Below are 21,632 nucleotides of genomic sequence, written 5' to 3'. Positions count from 1 at the left end.
CTTCTGTTACTATCAGCATATATCCAAGTTTACATATAAAGAAAAGTCATACATTGTTAATTACATTGGATAGATGTTATTAAGAGGTTAACAACAATGAGAGTCACTATTATTTTGTTAGGAAAYAAAAGTATTAGAGAATTATCACTATCATCTCATATGCTTTGATATCATTATTTAGTTCCCATATAATTGCTCCTAAAGAGATGGGATATACACAGGAAGTTTTTACACAATAAGTGCTTTATTAGCAATTGGAAAAGCACTGTTAATGTTCCCTTGTAAAAAACTGAAGTACACGTTAGTTTCACCAAGCTATAACATTTATATATAAACAAAGTCATATTCTAAATCTCTGTTGTTTATAATTGCTCTAAGAATTGTACCTTGCTTATACAGATACACGTTAAATGGAGCCAAACACGCATCTACTGGTGGCTTTAAAAATATTTTTGTATAATGAAAATAATTGGTTTATTACATGTGCTTCTGACACATCAATTTATCCGCTGATACATAAAACACAAATGAAAACGAAGGAAGAATGAAAAGAATAGAATATTGCATTTTTCTTACCAATTCTCATTTTGACTTGTGCTAGCAAGTTGATATGTGGTAGGTAGATATTTTTTGGAGGTAGGACTGGACAAGCAAGGGTACTGTCTTCTATCTGCTGTTCAATTGGTTCTCCATATAGAAAAATCTATGAAAAAAGTATGTGTTGTAAAATTAAATTAAATAAAGTAAATTCAATAGCATTTTGAAAAGGTAAGTTAGAAACTTGCAAAATCCTGGAATTCTACTGTATCTCATCAAAACTCACTGGCAAAGAGCCTGATACTCCTGAACTCCTTCACTTCAGTTTGTGATTGTCCTCTTTGCAGAGGAGGAAAGTTCTGTGTTTGGTACCAAATGAACAAGAAACAACGAACACCAACTAACTCTTGATCAGATTTATTAGTATTAGGCTTTGACTTCTAAAAGCAAACTCCCTCAAATCAGACGGTCATTAAGAACTCTGAGTAACCCCATCACTAGAAAGAAACTGTCACTTCTAAAAAGAAATCTGACATCCAGCAAAGGCCAGAAAAGAAAAAAAGAAATAACATGGCAAGTGTGGACCAGCCAAACTTTTCACTCAGGAAAATAAGGCAATGGGGTCATGCTGCAAGCTGTAAGTCTTTTGAAGGTTAACAAGTTTAACAACTGGTAGTCTAAGAGTTTGAAGTTATTTATATAATTCTTCATCACTCTGGGGAACAAATATTCCAGCAGGTTAAGCTATTGTATTAGGAAATATGAGAAAAGAATTTGACTGGACCTTTTCTTTAGAAATAGTATTGAAAAAGRGCATAGACTGCAGATGAGAATGTCTATTTTTGAACTACAAAAAGGGTAAATAGTATATTACTATACAGGCCTCTTACAGATTTCACCAACATATACTCACTGCTTTAACAATAAGTTCATGTGCCAAAATTAGTAAGTTTAATGGTTCCACTGTGGAAGAGTGATGTTCGGTGTCCTCTGTTTGCTGCGCTAATATGTCTGCCAGCAGAAGCATACTTTTCGCAAGGGTCAAAGAAGCTGGAGGGGAAATGAATGTCTCCTCTTGGAGTAAAGTGATGATATTCTGTTTGAACACAGATAACATAAACCAAAGAAGTTACTGCTTTTGCTGTCTGTTTCTAAGGAAAAATCATACAAAGTGAAAACAATGTACTTTAGAGGCAACATTTCAAGTTTATTTAATTCTGGCATCAGCTGTTCTGACTCTACACAGAGATGTATAAAATGAAAGCAAAAGAAGTTCCCCCACTGTGTTCAAACCTGCAGAAGTTGTTTAATTCCTGCCACGGGATGTCTTTCTTGCAGGTCAAGAATAGCAGTTTGAACCATCATATCAGCCTGAGTCTCAATATCACCAAAGGTTTCTGCCTCTAGCATTACTTCTTTTATCAGAGTTCTCTGTTCCACCATATCGTTTGCTAAAAGCAGGAAGTATATGAAGAATAAAAATAGAATAGAAATAATTTTACATTACCATCTTCTCCTTCCACTTTTTAAAAGTCACTTCCATACCAAAAAAAAATTACTGAAAATCAGACATTACAGATTCCTCTTCCACTGTCACATTGCATCACACTTGCTTTCAAAGCAAAAAAAAAAAAAAGGTATGTTTTTAAACTGTTAATATTGTAAATTCATCCAGATGTGTCCTTTTTGTGTAAGCCATCAGCATTAGAATTAGAATTTTGCAAATTAGATGTCCTTCTCATCCATACCTCTACATATTTAAATATCTGATTTTAGTTATCACTCCAAATAGTAACTTCTCCTTCACAGGAACTGTTCAGGAGAAATTAAGACCAAAGTCTGGCTACAGATCTAGACTTTAGAATTTTGATACTTGACTCAGCTTCAGAGTTTATATTAAGTTTATAGAACTAAGTAAAGAAAAACATTTTTATTTGTAATCAAACTGCAACAAATATATTCTGTGGTATCTCACTTAAATTCGTAGAAATAAAAGAACCTGGAATATGATGTTTTCATTTATAGGAGACACAAAAGGTGAAAAAAAGAAAAGTATCTGACGTTTTTAAAAAMTAGAATAAATAGCTGCAATAAGCTTTTTTAAAAGAAGCATTCCTATTTAGCTTAAATGAAACTTTTTGTTGCACAAGTGATTTATCAAAAGGCAATAATCATTAAATGAACATTAGCATAATGCTTTTTGTTTATATGCTATGGGAAGAGATTATACTCAGAAAAACATTTTCCTTGCTGTCTTGAATGAATTAAATGAAAATAATTGCTCAGCGATAATAAATCCCAGCAATTAATGGTAATATTTTTATTTGTGAATAAAAATTGAGTTCAAATAGGCTCACTTGCCTATTATACTCTAACAGTCTAAACAAAAAAACAGTTATACCTTCCATATCAGCAACACCATGTATGTGTGTTACTAATGCAGATGCTAACATCGCACGACACTTTAGCCACAGACGTATGTTCATATGATCTTGTGCTATTATACTGTGAGGCAGTCGAACATCTTCAGTGCAAGAATCCTAATAATTTCCAAAAGCAAAATAAGGGTTATGGTCTGAGTGAACTCCTTTACTACAAAAAAAGCTTTGCTTAATTCAGTACAGTTATCAGTCTACCATAAATCAAAATAACACAAACATATTACAAATAATAATAATATAATTATAATCAAAAGTCTGCTTGAAGGTTAGATGCATTATTCTCGAATAACAGGTGTCCGTTTATTATTTAAATTAAAATCTACAGAAAAATTGAAATGTAACAAATTAGAATTAAACCAGCTTCTGTGAGAGAGTCCACAAATACATCTATATAGTAAATGTATCAGTGAAAAGCATAGGATTAACTAAAGCATTGCATGATGCACAGCTCATGAAGAAAAATTCTAACAGTTTGGACTTAGGAAATATTCTGAGCATCTGCTTCTTACAATTAAACCCATTAGAGAGAAGTTTTCCTTTATTCCTCTCAAACAGGACATAATACAGAACTCTAAGGCAAAGAATGGGCTATTCTGGTAGTAGAACAGTGAAATAACATGTTCCAGCACCTCACTAGTCATAAGAACCAAAAATGAAAGTGACACGGTACTGGAACTGATTGGGAGAGCTCTCAGCGCAGCGTCCTGTGCTACCTTCAGTCTTTCTGCTACTAACACTTACAGTCCACATGCTAAAGGTTTGKGCCAGCACAAAATAAATCCATGCTGCACAGCTTGTGTGTTACTTGTACAAAAGATCATCACTTGCATAGATACATCTGAGGAAAAAAAATGGCCGTAACTCATATCCTGGCTACAGGGCAGGCCAAAAGAAGTGTTAGGTCCTAAGCTCTGTGAGACCAAGTGCAGAAAGACAGAAGACCCTGATATGCAACACAGACAAAGAATGACTACACTGCCGTAAAAAAACAGTCTTATGTTGTATAATGTAATCCATGTAATATGGATGACTGCTACGTTCTAACATTCTGAAAATCACTCAACACTTAATACAAGCCTTCATATATTAAAAAAAAAAAGTATACTTACACATACCAAATATTCCCTTCCTTGTTTTTTTTCTTGAAAATGTGTCACTTCCATCCTAAAAATGTTTGCATCTTGGAGAAGTTGAATTGCAGAGAAAGCCAAAGCAACACTGTGATATGGAAGAATATTATTAAAAAATACAAATTATATTTGTCATTTTATGCTTTTATCATATTAGATTCTTCACTTCTGACTACAAGTCAGAAATGTGTATCRGCAGTTATCCATTAGTTTTTGCTTCATTACAATAAAAATAAACTGCACATAGAGCATATTCTGAATTTGCAGCCATTGCATCATGAAAGCAAGAACACACAGCAGCAGGAGACAAGGTTTTGCCAATGATAGACATAACCTGGTAAAAACGCATAAGCTAGCACACAGTGTCTTTAGGTTGGGAGTGATCAAAACAGAACTCTACTCTGTTTCGGATACATGTCTTTCTTCGGGATGGACTTTTACAAATTAGAAGATGCAAAAACATTAAAAAGGACAATATATAGTGGAGMGTTCTGTACCCAATCCTAAACCAGAGAAGTAAGAAAATACCCTCMCACTGAAAGTGTTTCCAGGTTATTTGTTAAGCCTTTTGTTAAATCCCTGTGACCTACTCTTACAGGATCTTAGCAAGCACCATCATCTCAAAATGAAACTAAGTGTCCTTATATAATCTCTTCAGTAAGCAATCGTGATATTGAGTCTGCTGCCTCCCCCTACCATCATTAAAAATCCTTTCTGACTCCAAACAGCATCTAGATTGATACACACATTATTAGGGCTGGTGCAGGATTAAATTAGACCTCACATTTTCAAAAATTGAGTTGGGACCYSAAATTTTGACAGATTTCTTAAAATATTAATTACTAGGCTTTTTTCCCTTTATATATTGTCTTTTAAAAAATCTCAGATACATTGTTCAATTTTCATGATACACAGCTCCAGTGCAACACTTTGGGGAAAAAATAATATTTTGAGGATATGAAGACATTTGCAAAACCAATTGGGAAAATCTTTTATTAACAGGATTTTTCCCACAAAATATGCTGCTCAGAGTGTTCTGAGAAGGACTACAAGAGCTAATGTCTCATGGGTATCAGTTTTCCATCTGTGAATTTTTCCCTACATTTGTAAATGTCTACTTTCCTACTTCTTTTCTAAAACATTTGGTTTTCTTGCAATACTGTTTATTCTCTACCCACTGAAACATATCTTTCTAATGATGTAAAAATATCTGAGAGCACCCCTAGCTCACCTGTAAAAATTTTTTTATTTAATTGTTTAAAAATTTATAACTCAAATTCTAATCTATGCTGAAGTCTCCCTTTACATAGGTCTGGCTGCTATGATGTAAAAGAATAGCATAATTTATGGACATCTTGAATCTTTTTCACACTGCCAGAGTAATGTAAAGGGTCTTTATGGGTTCAGGTTCTCTGTGAATTTACTGCTTTTGAGAAGTGCTAGATTAGTTGTCCTACAGGCAAAGTTCTTGATTTATATACAAAAATGACAGAACAAGAGCTGCATTACTCTAAAACTACTCACATTATTCTGCCAATGTATCTTTACATATGGGATAATTAACCTCCAGAGGTAAGAGGGTAGGTAAAATATTCCTGCCATTTCCGATTCTGTCCTGCTTGTTGTTTTCGTGATGCAGAATTGGATGGATAACATCAGTTCAACACAAATAGACCCCAAAGTAATGAGAACCAAAATCATTAATATCTTGCCTTTCAGCTCTCAGAATTTAATCCTTATGACTCTCCTTCATCATCCCTTTACCTCAGTTTTATTCAACAAAATAAAACCAAAATAAATCAATGTTGAATTTGATGATAACCTTCTCTCTAACAATGAAAAGATGAAAAAACCCTTTGCTTATAAAAAYAAAACACGCAGTAAGGTATTACAATGAAATATCCTATCTGCTTTCCTTTTATTAAGGGGCATTTTCCCTCTGAAAAAAGGCATCAGAATTAAAATTACAGCAAAAACTAACATTTTTCAAAACCCTGTTTGAGACRCTATGACTAACATTTCTCAGGTAAGATGCAGAAGGTGCAGCACCAAAGCACAGATACAGGCTTTTAAGAAATATTAACCTAACTTCCTGAGCACCATTGTCTCCGGTTAACTTCAGCACTAAGCAATTCTGAAAAAGAGGCCACTTTTACTTACATGCTTATATATAAATTTCACCAGTAAAATGTAGACCACAAGCCCAAATGTTTAAATATATACATAGTTTTAAGAACTAATGTGTTCAAATAAGGAGACAAGCATATATTTGGATAATTAGACATCTCACATTCTTAGGATGGACACCATGTCTGTAATCTCACTGAGATCAATAGAATTATTTCTATAAATAAAATTATTCTCAGGCATGATTTTTTTGCAGGACAGAGGCCGTAATGTAGAAGAATCCCTTGATGAAATTTTTGTAACTTTCTTTTGCTGTCAACAAGAGTGATGTGTCTATGCATTTCCTTTGACAAAACACACATCCTTTTATCAGCTAAATCAGAAAATGACAAGATGATCAAAATTGGAAAGCACAGCTGACTATAACAATTTCGCCACTGAGTCATTTCGCCACAGGAAAARAATGATGAATTTCTGTAATATCATGCAAAGTTTGATTTCTAGGCTGGCAGGCAGGAAACATTCAGCTGTCTGAAGGAATACTTCATTTGTATCTGAGGCAAATATATCAGCAGTTTCCATGGATGGCAATGCAATAAAATTGCAAAATAGGGGGGAAAAGAATCGAAACCCTTGGTTGGTTGTTGTTTTTTCCTGCTACCTGACCACTCACAATATATAAGGCCCATAACAAACACATCAAAAATTTGCAAGTCCCTAAAAATAATCCATAAAATGCTTGACGTCCATTGGAACCCTTGATACTACAAAAAATGTTTCTTCAGTTTGAGACAAGGTATAAGYCAAGTGAGAAAACATACTAGAATATAAATGCCTGGCCACTGCACTGAAAACTAGTTCACATACTGGAATCATTTTAACAAGGTGAAGTCATAACTTTCTAGTAATACAGATTTACTGAGTCTAGTATCTAGCTAACCTTGATTTCATCATACAATATCGCATAAACCTGTGTACTGGTCCTTAGCTGACACCACTAGAGAGCTTTATAAAGTCAAAATAGCACTCAAAAACATGAYGAAGTTACTGCTCAATGATCTGTTGTTTCCTCTTTATTTTTGGCAAATTAATCTCATTCACAGCTCCAGAATGGATTAATATTTCATGATGACAAATGTCCCCACGCAGTCTGCAAGATGTTACTCCCCTTTCTTCACTAATTACCTTACCAGCTGTATATAAAATAATCATAGCCCTAATGTCTGAACTTTTAGGAAACTTCTACCTTTTAAAATAATACAAAGAAAATGCAGAAGAAAGACCATGCTGCAGGACTCTTTTACTGCTTTTGTTTCACTGGTCTATACAGCACTGTGCAGCTGCTATCCTTGTAATTGTTTTAATATTCCTGTAGCATAGCAGCTAAAAAGGAACTCTGCTACCTAAATACTATCTGATTGAAACTTCATTTATTCTCTCAAGGTAGCAGGCAGGAAGAGGAGGAAGGAGGCCAGTTTGCATTTGACATAGAAGAAAACATTTAGCTTTTTTAATTAGGTAAAAAGGCAAAAAAAAAMCCCTAGAGACTAGCTCATCTATTCGCCACCCAAATCACCTACTGCTTCACCAGTAAGAGTGTGCAAGCAGTCTTAATCAATAAGAGTATACCAACAAAAACAAATAATAATTTTGCTTTTCGGTTTGTGCTTAATATAAATGTATGCTTTACTGTAATAATTTTGGTGGGTCTAGTCAGACTAGATTTAACAAAAGTAACAAAACACTGATTATATCCTTCCTAATCGCAATCTAATCTGACAATTGACAATACTACACCTCTATAGGCTGTACCTCTAATTAACAACTATTTTTACCTTTCAAAAATTTTCAATTTAATAAAAAATGGATTAAAAAGAGCTGAATAGTAATAAAGAAAATGTTGTTAAAACTATTATTCTTCTTATACTAATCAATTTAATATTACAGGTATAATAAGGAAAATAATTCTAGATAAAAGACCAAAATAATGTTCTGAAAATAACATCTGCAAAGAGCTTATATGTTTGTGTATGCCCCATATATTCAAAGAACAGCACAATCGTGATTTTATGAAGTTCCTCCAACGGAATTCAGAACCTCAGAAAATCTCAGAATTTGGAAATGGTAATTCAGAAGAAATATCTGGCAGCCCATATGAATACAATAGTATACCACACTCTATCATTAATATTCTTATAAAATTTATTCTAATATATTAAAGCTATATCAATGCTTTTTAAAAATTATAAAATATAATATTAACATTTCAATCTGACAGCAATGAGTAAATCAAGAGGAAATACTCTTTAAGGACAATAACACAGGGCATTTTAGAACAAAGTAGAATTCAGCAAGCAGAGATAACAAGATGAGTGCTCTCTGCTGTACACTTTAAAGTTATAACAAAAGCATGACCAAACACATCCAGACTTTTACTTTAATAAAACAGTAAATCTTGCTGGTTTTAATTTGATCTCATGTAAGACAGCATCATAAAAGTACCTCGCAGAAAAAATCACAGGTCAGTAAGTAATGATTTTTTAAAAAGCAAGATAAAGCAATAATAAAAAAGAAATCCCTGTATAATTCACATTCCTGGACACGTTTGTGCATTTATTAAAGTTGGTTACTAAGAGTTAAAATATTTATGTAAATTTGTACTCACAAAGAATTCTAAGAAAAGATTTCTATATAGGTTTTTGTATCTTCTATATTTCAAGCTTTACAATGTACAATTGCTCACAGTATTATTTACCTGAAAGCTGCTTGATGCCTTTGCTGAGAAATAGCTGCAAGTTGAAGCTTGGCCTCAATAACAGCCTCTAATTCTTCAGCAGAACACCAGGAAATCTTCCCATCATATTTGTTCTGTATGTACTGCACAAGACACTTAAGATTTTCTTCAGCTTCTGTCAGTAAAATCCCCTACAGAAGAATATAGCATCACATGATTTCAAAAAATAAAGGAAAATTTCTTAAAAGGTATTATAGTCTGTTATGCACTACTACCACCACATCTTGAAATCAATCAGCTTGAATACAATATGCCTTCTCTATAAGTAGTGGTGGTGGAGAGATCATTTTGATTTTTGGAGGTTTATAAGTTCAACATGTTGATACTACCAATGTCTTTACTGTGCTTTTACTGTTGTAGTTTATGCTTAGCTACATTATACATTGAAAAAGAGTATTCTAAGGCTTAGCAATATTACTCAATAATTTTTCATTCTCACCTTTCTTATAGCTATACTTGATAACTTTATACTTTTTATTATACTTAGCAATTTAAATAATAAAATAATAAAATACAATATGAAAGATGCTACAAGTGTTATATTATCTTCTAACTATATTTTGACAGAATACTTGGGTGCAGAGTGTATCCATTTGCAGTTGCTCATTTCACGTTCAACCATAACTTACAGTCTCTCTAACAAACAAGGCTGCAAGAATCTGAGAAAGCCAAAGCATATCCAAAAGAAAGTTCACTTTAAATAAAAGCTCAGTTATGGAACTTTCAGCAGAATTTAAAAAGAATTCAAAGGTTTGTTTTGGCCAGTTTCTTCAATGAATTTCAGAGCTCTTAAAAGAACAGAATGGTAAAGAAAAACCAGAAGTTTTAGAAATATCACACAGAATCACAGAACCACAGAATAGTTGAGGGTTGGAAGCGACCTCTGGAGATCATCTAGTCCAACTCCTAAAGCCAGGGTGTCGAGCAGCACAGTCCCCCAGGATATATTATCCTTCTTACAAAGAGCTCTATTCAAATTAATTTAACATTTCTACTTCAGTTATTTTCATGCTACACCAAAACTTTCTAGTCTGTGGCATAAAATTCATTCCCCATTTCTCCAGATGTATTTTGTACATTATCCTATCTGTAACAGTGGCCAGAACTAGATATTTCCAAAGTGGAAGCCCTCAAGAAAGAAGAATATGCCCTCAATTTTTAGCTTATCCTGATGTGAAATGGTCAAGCAGGAAGTTTAAATTTTAAGCAAAACTTAAATATATCAAACAAGCTAGTAAGCTGTGGTATGCTTTTCCCAAAGAAAAGTATCAGAAAGAAGAGGATGAAAAATTGGAAACAACTAATAAATAAAATGGATTTTTTTTTCCTCGCTTATTACTCTTCTCTTTATTTTTTCCACTACGTTGGCTGCATTCAAGTAGGTGGCATTTACTGTAAAAGTATGTCAGTGTTCAGTATTCTTCTGTGAAAATGTTACCATTATCTCTTTTACTTAACCATAACCTTGATGATGCAATTTTTTTCAAGGTGTAGTACAAACTAATAGAATGATTTGCTCATAAAACATTTTGGATATGGTACAGAATTCATTTCTACTTAATTGTAGAGCATACTGCCCCAACCGTCTCTCTGAATTGTTCTACCAGGGTCATCTCTGAAGGCAGATGATTTTATTCTTCAAATCTCATTCAGTTTTTATCCTTATTGAAACAGTCATATTGACATCTGTTTGTGACAATACCACATTGATATTAATTACAGCATAAACTAGACTAACCACTAGAAGTATTTGAAAAAGTGCACTGAACCACTAAGACTTCATCTATGCCTAGTAAGATTAGAATCAGATTAGAAACAGAATTTTCTAGTCCCTTTATTCATGCCATCCTCCTATCGTAATTTCTATTATATTGAAAACATTTGCCATATTTCAGAACAGTCACCAGTTTCTTAAACCATTTTTCCTAAACAAGATTACCTTCAGCATGGCCATGTTTAATTCACCTTTACAGTCAACTAGCTGCACCAATGTGCCTCTTGGTTCCCGTTTTCTTGAATTCGTATTAGCATTGACTGTCAAATACATTTCAAGAGAAATTTCAGATAACAGAAGCAGAATCAATACATTTCCAGAATTTGAAGAACATATATCTTTTTTCTCTCTTTTATCTTTAAGACTCAGTACTAAAATAAGTAAGCAAGAACAGAAGACAGCTCCAATTTGAGATATTAGCAAAAAAAAATTGGAAAAATCTTAATGTTTTTTCCAATAATGACTGATTTTTTCAGCAACATTAATATGAATATTGTTTAAAGTATGACAATTTAGTGCATGTACAGTTGTTAAAAGTGAAAACCTACACTTTAAATGAGTTGCAGAATAAACTCACTTTTTTACCACCCTTATAAATTACCTTTTGTATTTGATGCCATAGCTCTTCTTGGCTTTCTCAGGCTTCTGTTATCAATAGAATATATGTTTTTTTCCACTTTTTCAGGTATATTATTTATTGTGGCAGAAAGGGAAATGATGAAATGCATTTTGGCTAAGGTTAACTTATTCATAATTTGTTGATTGCACAGTGGAACCATTGCTAAAGACAGACTCCAGTTAAATATATCTTCTAGAACCTACAACAAAGTTGGAATTAGTTTGAAATGATATATTTTACACTATTGCTGTTCAAAGCATATTCTGCTTCTATTAATAATGATGTTTATTAACATACAATAAATATGACACATATTAGTAATATGCCCTTAGTCATTATGGCAGAGTTTCTSTTTTCCCTTCCAAACCTATTTCAGCCCCTAGTAGCACTTGTTAGAGCCTCAGAAATCAGTCTTCCCATATCATAGTCACCTATGATATTAGAGCTATTCCTGTATGGGTTTTAGTTTTTTTGCATTATCTATAGTGCTTTTGGAGCTAAGATGGCCAAAAAAAGCAGGCAGCTAAATCATTAATTCAGAAACCCCAATTCAAAACAAATTCTGTTTCTACAATTGACCCTAACTAGGAAGATTAGGAAGGAGAAAAACTCTTCTGTCACACCATTCTAGCATATTTCACATAATCTTCTCAATAATTATTATTCCGTTCCTCTTTTATCCTGAGTTTAATATTCTCACTTTATATTAATAAGTTTAAATCACTTTGTAAAATCATGTCTGTTGAAATCACAAGCTCAAATAAAACAACTTCAAAATAAGCCTGAAACAAGTTAAAACACCTGTGTTAATGATCAAAAGCTGTCAAAATAGAAATCTCACTTCTGTTTTCTAGTATTAGCTGTTGTAAGAGACATACAAGCTTACTGTAAATGAAGAGATGAGAGCAGAGAAAATAWGTGGAGTTGTTTTMTGATYTATCAATTTGTTTGTATGATATAGTTTCTTATAYATATTCTACTAACATTTACTCCTACTGTTTTAATGGATCTCTCACAAAGCAAGAGGTAAAGATTAAAAATGAAAAACAAAAAAGAAGTAATTGAGGAACGTGCAATTAACTAAAACGTCAATTGGCTACTTATTAGCTGGTTTACAGATTCTTTTTTCAAAAATGGACTTCAGTCTCAGTTTGAATTAGGACAAACCTATGAAGACAGCTCTGGCTCATAGAAATAATAAGGCTAGATGGAGTGCTTGGTGTTTTAAGCATGACAGATAAATGCCAGACTATTTCATTCATAGCATGATGAAACTTAAGTTTACTAGCATGCTTTGCTCGGACAAATCACATGTTTGCACACATTAGCTTTCCCATCTGAAAAACGGTGATAATAGTACTTCTCCATTTGCAGAAGCAATGGTAAGCCATAATATTGAAAATTTATGAAATGGTAAAGGAAATACAKTTGAGAATGTATGTTTTCTATTTACTCTTTTTTTTACCAATAACAAGTATATTTTCTGAACCAAATATCTAATGGATGTCAGATAGATAAATACTTATGTCCAGCATTAAAATTTTAGCTCTTTCAGAAAATTGGGGTTATTTTTTCTTACCTGTAAATTTGTAACAGTCAGGAGAGATTTTGAGGAGTCAAATTGCTGAAAGGCCTGTAAAAGAGACAAACCCCCAAATATTATTATGTATGTATGTATTATTATATATGTTATAATATGAGCATAAAATGAAAYAAGTGAGTTAACAGAGCAGTGGACAAGCGTAGTGCATTTATGATACATTTTGAGAGCTCTAAAAATACCAGCAATTATGTGGCCTCCACGGTCTTTTCATTTCTGAACCCTAGACCTAAACCTAGACCTATCCCTATATCTCCTATGCCATTCCCTGGGACACTTCAATGTGAAGCAAGGGAAAAAAAAGGCAGAAGATGTAAACCAACAAAAGTACTCGTGCAAATTCTRTGAGCTCTACAGACAACGTGTATCACTTGCCTTCTATATTATTTACATTTCTGAATCCCAAACTTAACTCCTGGCTCAATTGCCCCTTGTGGGCTTGAAAAACAACAGCTACTTCTTGGCTTGTATGTGCTTCAATTTTCTGAACTCTAACTGTAATTTCAGCCCTTGCCCAAAAGTCCTTTACCTTTTCACAGGTAGATTGGTATACTGAGGGGAAGGAAAAGGCAGAGGTAAAGATCATTGCCCTCATCCTGACTCTGCAGATCCTAACTCATCCTAACTAACTGACAGCTCTACAAGCAGCTATTACAAGGCTTCGTTGGGCTTAACATTTATTAACTCTTACCCTGAACCACCTCTGTCATTCCCAGGAACATTGAGGCCTTCTCCTTACTCYAGGAACTGCACAGAAATCCAGCAAGCCCTTAGCTTCTACATGCTTTACATCCTAACCTAAGCCCTAACACAGTACCGCCTGTGCTAGTCATCCAAGCACCTATCTATTAACCTAGAGTCAGAAAAAAACAGGTGACAATATTAAACATTGTATGTCAGCCTAACTCCACAAGCTCTTCAAAATAAATAAATTAAGGAAAACACTAAAACATGTATTTTAACTGCATGAGTAGGGATTAAATACATTCCTTAATGTGACCATGAACAGAGCAGCTTTGCAGAATCACTTCCAGAGAGGGTGCTGATAACKATTTATGGCTCAAACTAGTGAGGATGTAATATAGCTAGTGCTCTAAGGAAAAACACCAGACTTCAGCTTCAYATCTTCCCAAGCTGCTAATACAAAAATGTCATTACCAAGTTAAATAGATCAACCTTCTTGCTAAATATTTTTATTTTAACTTTTTTAAGTTCATGTTTCATTTAGAACATAGTAGYACTAGAGGCTATTCTGGGAGGAACGTTTGTCCATGTTTCTGTTATTTTTTTTAATGTAGGCAGTTGACATTATATTACAAATTTAACAGCAATCACTTCCCCTGTTAATTAGCTTAGATTTTGACTGGTTGGCTACTGCCAGAAAAGATARCCTTGTTMCCAGCCACAAACYTCTGCCACTCTGTGCTGGTTCCAGYYATTGTAAGGCTGCAGGGTAAGGTCAGTCAGGCTGCTGCTGACCAGCTGGAAACTCAAGCTCAGATTGTGGGTTAATTTCATTTCAAATCAGCTCCTTAAACTCCATCTGCTCTGCAGTTTCTGCTTCACTGTGTACAATACAGGGTAGGGGAACCAAATGTGAAATCATGGAGGTGGATTAGGAATTCCCCTTTCTTCATCAGCCTGTAATTACCCTTACATTAGACATATTATCTTACTGCATCTACAGGGTGTGATTGAACAATCAAGGGAAATCCATGCAGTTATCAAAAAGAGGTGGCCGTACACTCTCCATCGTTCTTCTATCACATGTTCAGGCTCCCTAGTGCTAGCACAAGTACTTTGCTGTGGAAGCCTATCTAAACGCATCACCCAGATAAGTGAGACCTTGACTACGTCTGTCCAGCTCTAACTCACTACATGACTCTGGGATGTGCTGGGAAAGCAAGGAAAGGACAGATAATAGTCTTGGCAGAGGCCTTCCCAAAAGGTCTAGACTGTGTCTGCCCTGCACAAGTGATTTAGATATGCACCTAGGAAAGAAACAAAGAGCTTTACATCCTTGTAATACTTCAGTGACCCAGGTAAGATCATTAATTGGCTTTAGATATTGAGAAAGTCAAACTAATTAGCCAAGAGTGTCAGGGTACTGAGGGCACTATCACACRTAATTAGCCATGACCAAGCTCCTCAGGGCCTCCCCTCACCTCTGTCCAGACCCAGGATCCCATTTCAGCCCAGCCCAGGGCAGTCAGTCGCTGTCCAGTGATGTCGTAGCCATGCCTGCCTCCAGCTCTATCACAGCCATGCTCGTGCCTGGCCATGGACCCTCTTGATCCAGACCCAACSGGCAGACTGACTTCCTGGCTTGACCACAGATCTGTTCAAACATTATGGGCCTGCCTGGCCCTCACTGGGCTGTGCCTCACCCTGGTTACCTTCACCAGCCATAATCCTGAATTGTTGACTTTGATTCTGAACTTGACCTTGGACCTGCCTGATTGCAGACCTACCAGATCACTACAGACTTGCCTGATGGCCTAGACTCTTGGTTGAACTGGACTATCACATTGGGTCCTGCCTTGTTTGCCTCACTCAGGGATGATGGGACAGAGCCCTGGCTGGGGATGCCCCTGCCCTGGTGACCCTAGGATCCTACTTGACTCTTGTTCCCCAGCCCCGAGAGAGCAGCTTGCCCTTGCTGCATCCTCAGGCGCCAAGGTTATTGACTTGACTATCTAAGTTAGAAAGCAATAAACTGGGAAAACAACAGCCCTTGTGTAGAATACGTCAACCAGCATCCACTTGGAAGCACTATATGTAAAGGGCACACCACAGGCCAGGACTTGGACATGTTGAGCAGCTTGAGCAAGTGTCTGGTTCCCCCAGATCCATGGTGCTGGTTCCAGCTGCACAGGGCCATGATTACTCTGTTCTGCACAGAGTCTGTGTGGCAGAAAAGACATCACTATSTTCCTGCTACATCCATTCTGCTTAGTAAATAAAATCTAAAATTCATGTCATTGAGTGGTGCAGGTTCAGCTGTTTTGGCTACACTAACCCTAAATTCCCCTGTGACATACACCAACGACCAAGTGGATTTGAGACCACAGAGTCAGTGGAACTGACCTGACTGAAAACTCCATATCCTCCYAAAACATTAGTATCAGTAAGTCAGTATAATTAAAATTAGAATCCAAAAAACTTTGTACATTTGACAAAGTAAACCATATAGTTGTCATTACTAAAAAAATATCAGAGCACAGGGACATACACAGTACAGAAACCTACATTTGTCTTCTGAAACACACCACATCCTTCTTAAAGGAACTAGCTTTTTATGTTGTACAGTAGCAAAACCAAATATATACATTTGAAAAATGAGACACACATTTGGTAACAACACATGATTATGTATTAGGCTTTTCTTTCTAAACAGACAAAACATTATTTACTCTTCCACAATCCCACCCTCGGTCCCAGCCTTTGGGAGTTACTGAGTACCGGAGCAGGTTGCCTAGGRGAGTTGYGGAGTCTCCAYCCSTGGTGATGTTTWAAAAAAAAAAAAAAGGTAACCTTACTTGAGCAGATAGGTTGGACTACATGAGCTTCAGAGGTCCCTTCCAACCTCAACCATTCTGTGATTCTGTGATTATTCTAATTCCCAACTAACAAACAACAGGAGGACTCAGAGCATAAGATCTGAACACCAGATTATAATGCTATATATATAAAAYTACATATACTAACACATGCTCCTTATCTGAGACTATATATAAAGATTATTGATTGCAATCTAAAATATTACAAAATCAAGTAATGCCAACATAAATGTATACATTCTATGCATTACAATTATTTTATATATTGCATACAAATATATTAAAAAGTATGTAAACCATATAAAGCATATACACAAYCACGTAAAATGTATGTATCTATAAATTAGGTGTATATATATGTTATAAGAAAAGAAGAAACCACTGATGTCAGTGGGAATTTTGTGTTCATTTAAATCGAGTTAGGATTCTATCATTACTTTCTATGTCTAAATATGAAATCACACTTTTTTTCAATACTTGTATCTGTGTCACTCATTGTATAGAATAGATAGCATCTATTTCACAAAGATTTTCAAAACTTCTTTTTTTTTTGCTATTCAGTGAGAGAAATTCATCTCATTCAACATCTACTATTTAATCTGCCTATTAAAAAAGACAAGAAATGTAGGAATTTTTAACGCTATGTAATGACTTTCACATTTGGAATATTTGCAGTTTCATGAAGGGAATCAAGTGCTACARTTCAATGTTACAGTTTTGTAATCTTCTTTTACCTTCTTTTGCTCAATTGGCCTATAGCCTGCAGGTATTTTCCATGGAATTCTTTCGCCACAATTAAGCAAAGACAGTTCATGAAAGGCCTCCGTAAAGAATCCTATATCTGTAAGTACTTTAATCTATGAAAAAATAAGAGATGCTTTGATTTGAATTATTTTCAGTTATTCTTTTTGCTCAAAATAAAATGTATTAATAGATAATTGTCAAGTAGGTTTGGCWATTGAATTGCATATTATTAAATGGAAAGAAATTTATTATGTTTTTTAACTAAATAAATGAAATGTAAAAAATAGGTCATTCACCTTTAAAAATTGGATGTGTAAACACATATTGATACAGGACTGATCTTCAATTTTCACTCCAATCTCTAACTAAATGAATTATTTTCTTTGTTAGAACAAGTTTTTGAAGAACATGTTTTTTTCATCATTTTTTAAGATCAGCCCTTTGTCAGTATCTGTTTACTTACCCAGTTTCCCTAACCCATATCAGCATTTCCTGAAAATATCTAAATCCTAAAATAATCTTCAACTCTCACTACAATTACATTCCTTTAAAAAATCACATAGGATTAAAAATGRTACCATCATGATACTGGTAACAAAYAGGGAAGTGAATATTACAATACAAAAATTATTTGTATTCTGTACTTAAGAAAATATTTAATAGACCAGAGGAACAAGAGAAAAAGTGCCAAGTTAAAAAGTTTGAATCTGAAAGAGAAAATCTTATGATCACATTTTTAAAGAGAATGCTTGTTAAATGGAGAATAAAAATATATGATGGAAGTATTTAACAGTCTCTGCAAACATTAACAATAGAACTAAAAAACTCATTACTAAAATTGAGACTGTAAATAATATTTACAAAGTAGTCCTACTCTAGAGTCCATTGAGCTGAGAAACACTGAGCAACCGTTGAACTTCATAGCATTTCTTTTGCATTTCATAGTAGGGATATACACATGAAGAAATATTAGATCAATTACATTTAACAAAAAAAATGAAAAGCTTATTTCAAATACAATGTGCTGTGTTAATCAGAAAGTTTCTTTGATTACCTTGAAGATTCTTCCTTCAATACATTTAGCTGGGTCCCGACAAATCTCAGAAACAAAATAGTCATACAATGTGAACAGTGGTAAGATCTGCAGGAAAATATAGGTGATCTAGTCATAATGTATATAATTACATGTATATTGCAATTATATGTCACAAGTATACCTACCATAACTTCTCTTATGCTCTAGAAGGATGAATATCTTACAACGTTCTTCAGCTGGCTAAAGCTACCCTCTAATTCTTCAGTGTTATCTTAACACGATTCAGAAAGTAGAATGTAAAGTTTTCCCCAAATTATCCTCTTGGTTCAATTTTGTTTACCATCCTACTGGTATATATGTCTACTGGAAAGATGTTGATACAAGGAATTTCTAAAAATGTCTATATTTTAATGCCAAAAATTTTTCAATAATAGTARAAGGAAAATAGACTTGCATGAACTTTATAAAATAAACTCAATAAAAACAAGTTTAGCAAATGTCTAGCAGAAATGATACCAATTGTAAAATGCAGTGGATGCTGATGAGGTTTATTAACAAGTTTAACTGCATTGATTTCAATGTGAGTGTTTTTGTAAGGGTAACTAACAAAAAACATTTGAGAAATGAATTTTAGTAAAGTATACCATACACTTCATTTACTGTTACATTGATCTTTTAAAAAAATCTCCTTTAAAAAAAGGAGATTCTTTCCTAACAGATGTATTTATTTATTGAAACACAAAGAACTTCTAAAATCTAATTACTGTTCAGCTTCTACATTTTCTTTCATTTTAAAATGTCCCTCAGCTTGGAAAAAAAAATCATCATTATTACTTTTTTGTCAGATGTACTTTTAGTTTTTCATAATATTAATATTTCAGAATTTGGATTACAAATGCTTGAGGGGAATGTGTTAATTGTACTGATCCAGTTTCCAACCCAAATTTGAAGTGCTTTTAGAAGAAAGTAGTCTTTGAAGTCTTATTTTCAATAAAACTTAAATCTTGATGTATTTGAATTTTACTTTAAATGTCAAATCAGCTTAGTGCCCACCATCCAAAACATTCCTACATACTGATCAGTGGAAATGGAGCTTTCATCCTACTGAAACTGTAATTGCACTGACCAAGATCTATGACCTGCAATCATGTATTCTGCTGGCACAAGTGCAAAAACCACCAAAAAAAAAAAAAAAAAAAAAGAAAAAAAAAAGAAAAAGAAAGAAATTTGAAGCTGATAGTCAAATTAAGTGTCCCAGCCTCCAGTTAACTGTCCACTCCTTGACTTCCTATAGTGAGGGCAATTAGACAAAGCTCAGTAGAGCAGGATCGAAAGAAGCCACATCAGTAGATAAGACAGACAGATTGCCTGATGTTCCAGAAGAAAACGAATCAGTCAATGGCTTGCTGACAAAAAAAAAAAGAAGTAAAGCGTTGCTTCTGCTTTACTAACTGCCCCTTCATCTACACTCTGCAATCTTTTTCTCATTACCCTGCTGCCAGCCACATGATCCTGTTCCCTTTCTTGCCCTGACTGTGCCATTTGTAGGAGCCTTCCATGAGCAGATTCAACTCATTAAGGAAGCAAGAAAACTACCTGGCTTTGCTGATTTTTCTGTCAAGCAGGGAGTTGAATCARCTCACGGGGGTATCCAATAGCCACCAGATACAGTGTAAGAAAATCTGTTGGAGCATACAGACCCAAAAAAGATGATAGAATTGTTCCTTTTCAGTACTAGTGAGGTAGTATCTACATATTCTAATGTACAGCACTACACTTTCGGCAGAAGTTGGATTAAATTGGAAGTGATGTGTCATTAAGTGGAAGAAATRGCTACATGGTCAAGATAAGAAGGAATCTCTAAAAAGAATCCATACAGAGGAAGAAGAGAATATAAGAAGGAGAGATGCGTATGTGTGTGGGGGAAAGGGGCTTATATTTACTGAATGTGAAAGCAAATTATTGAAAACATTCTGGACATATTGCATTTAAATTAATTCTGAGTATAGTGTATTTGCAATTGTATATAGTTGGGAATTTCATCCAAAATGCCTAGGAAAACCAAGCGTACCATGCATTTTCATCTTCCTGAATAAGTAAGCACCCTATATGTTTTAAAAATTTTAGTTATCAAGCTGTGCCTTTTCTCTCCCTCAGTGCTGTGAAATCTAACCATACAAGTATTTTACCAGAGCTTATATGGTTGCATAAGTATATTCAGCATAAAAAGTGAGACTTGATGTCTTATAATTCATTTCCAGTTTCTAAAGATTATACTTACTATTAAACTTTGTTTTGCACAATGTAGTTCAAACATAATGAAATTCAGACTTGCAATTACAGTAGAGATATCAGCTCTGTAGCGATCAGAGAACAAGTCAATGCCAGGAATAAGCATATTTATTTCATATTGTGCATAGTCACAGTCAGATATTGGATGTGGAAGAGAAGCTCTAAACAGGGCCTGAAAGTGATAATAACGAACTGTTTATAAAAAGAAACATATGCATTAGCAAAACTGTAAAAAAACTCAACCTCTAAGATTCATACATGACTTCATAAATGAAATTCAATCAATGTTCAAGTACCCAGCTGTTTTCAGAACAAGAAAAATCTTTCATGTCTTCAGATAAAAAACGTTATTGCAGGAGAGGCCTAAATTCTGCCTGCTGCTTTCTCTATACTTCTACAAAAATATTTAAATAACCTCTGAGACTAATTTTTAATGAAGAGAGAAATGACTCTCAGACAAGGCCAGAACCCTGCCTATGTGTGTTCTGTTCAGTGAGGAAAGAATAAAAGGAAAAACTGAAGAGAGAGCCCAGYGCATCACCCTGCCTGCCTGTCAGCCTCTCACTCCCCAGACCAAGCCATGGATCAGTTAACAGCAAAAGGAAAGGCAGACTGTTCATGGAAAGTATGTTAAGTACTAAAATTTACGTCACTTAAACGAGTTTAAAGAGAGTAGCTTAAAATGGGAGGAATATTAACACCATTTCTGATGTTAGATATTCCTTCCTAAATGTGTTTATCTTGTCACAATTAGCAATGATATGCTGGAGAATATCCATTTACATACTCAGATCTGAGATATTAACCAGCCTAAAGCCTATACCAGAGGAGGAATTTAAATTAGGTTATAAAAGAGCTTTCCAAATAGAAGAACAAATTATGGGCTTGAACTTGGCAAGGTGCCRTGACAGTAATTGATTATATTTTTCAAGACTCTCACCCAGCAAGCCGTTCCTATCCCAATTAATATCAGACCCA

The 21,632-nt window shown here is 34.4% G+C and overlaps 1 protein-coding gene across 1 annotated transcript in view; it reads right to left on the bottom strand.

Moving 5' to 3' along the window:
* CFAP54 (cilia and flagella associated protein 54) overlaps positions 1 to 21,632 on the bottom strand; it is a 120,729-nt gene that overhangs the window by 21,623 nt on the left and 77,474 nt on the right. Inside the window, exons 46-57 of the mRNA XM_085321225.1 lie at positions 20,644 to 20,826; positions 18,381 to 18,467; positions 17,317 to 17,439; positions 13,002 to 13,055; positions 11,405 to 11,621; positions 10,969 to 11,063; positions 8,991 to 9,160; positions 4,094 to 4,196; positions 2,939 to 3,077; positions 1,831 to 1,988; positions 1,451 to 1,633; positions 577 to 703 (exon numbers count right to left, since the gene is read on the bottom strand). Of these exons, the coding sequence (XP_085177351.1) occupies positions 577 to 703; positions 1,451 to 1,633; positions 1,831 to 1,988; positions 2,939 to 3,077; positions 4,094 to 4,196; positions 8,991 to 9,160; positions 10,969 to 11,063; positions 11,405 to 11,621; positions 13,002 to 13,055; positions 17,317 to 17,439; positions 18,381 to 18,467; positions 20,644 to 20,826 (1,639 nt within the window). The remainder of the gene's footprint in view (positions 1 to 576; positions 704 to 1,450; positions 1,634 to 1,830; positions 1,989 to 2,938; positions 3,078 to 4,093; positions 4,197 to 8,990; positions 9,161 to 10,968; positions 11,064 to 11,404; positions 11,622 to 13,001; positions 13,056 to 17,316; positions 17,440 to 18,380; positions 18,468 to 20,643; positions 20,827 to 21,632) is intronic.

This window comes from Rhea americana, unplaced genomic scaffold (assembly GCF_003343005.1).
Source record: "Rhea americana isolate MKP2758 unplaced genomic scaffold, rheAme1 scaffold_69, whole genome shotgun sequence".
NCBI lineage: Eukaryota > Metazoa > Chordata > Aves > Rheiformes > Rheidae > Rhea > Rhea americana.
This window is presented reverse-complemented; position numbering and strand designations above follow the sequence as displayed.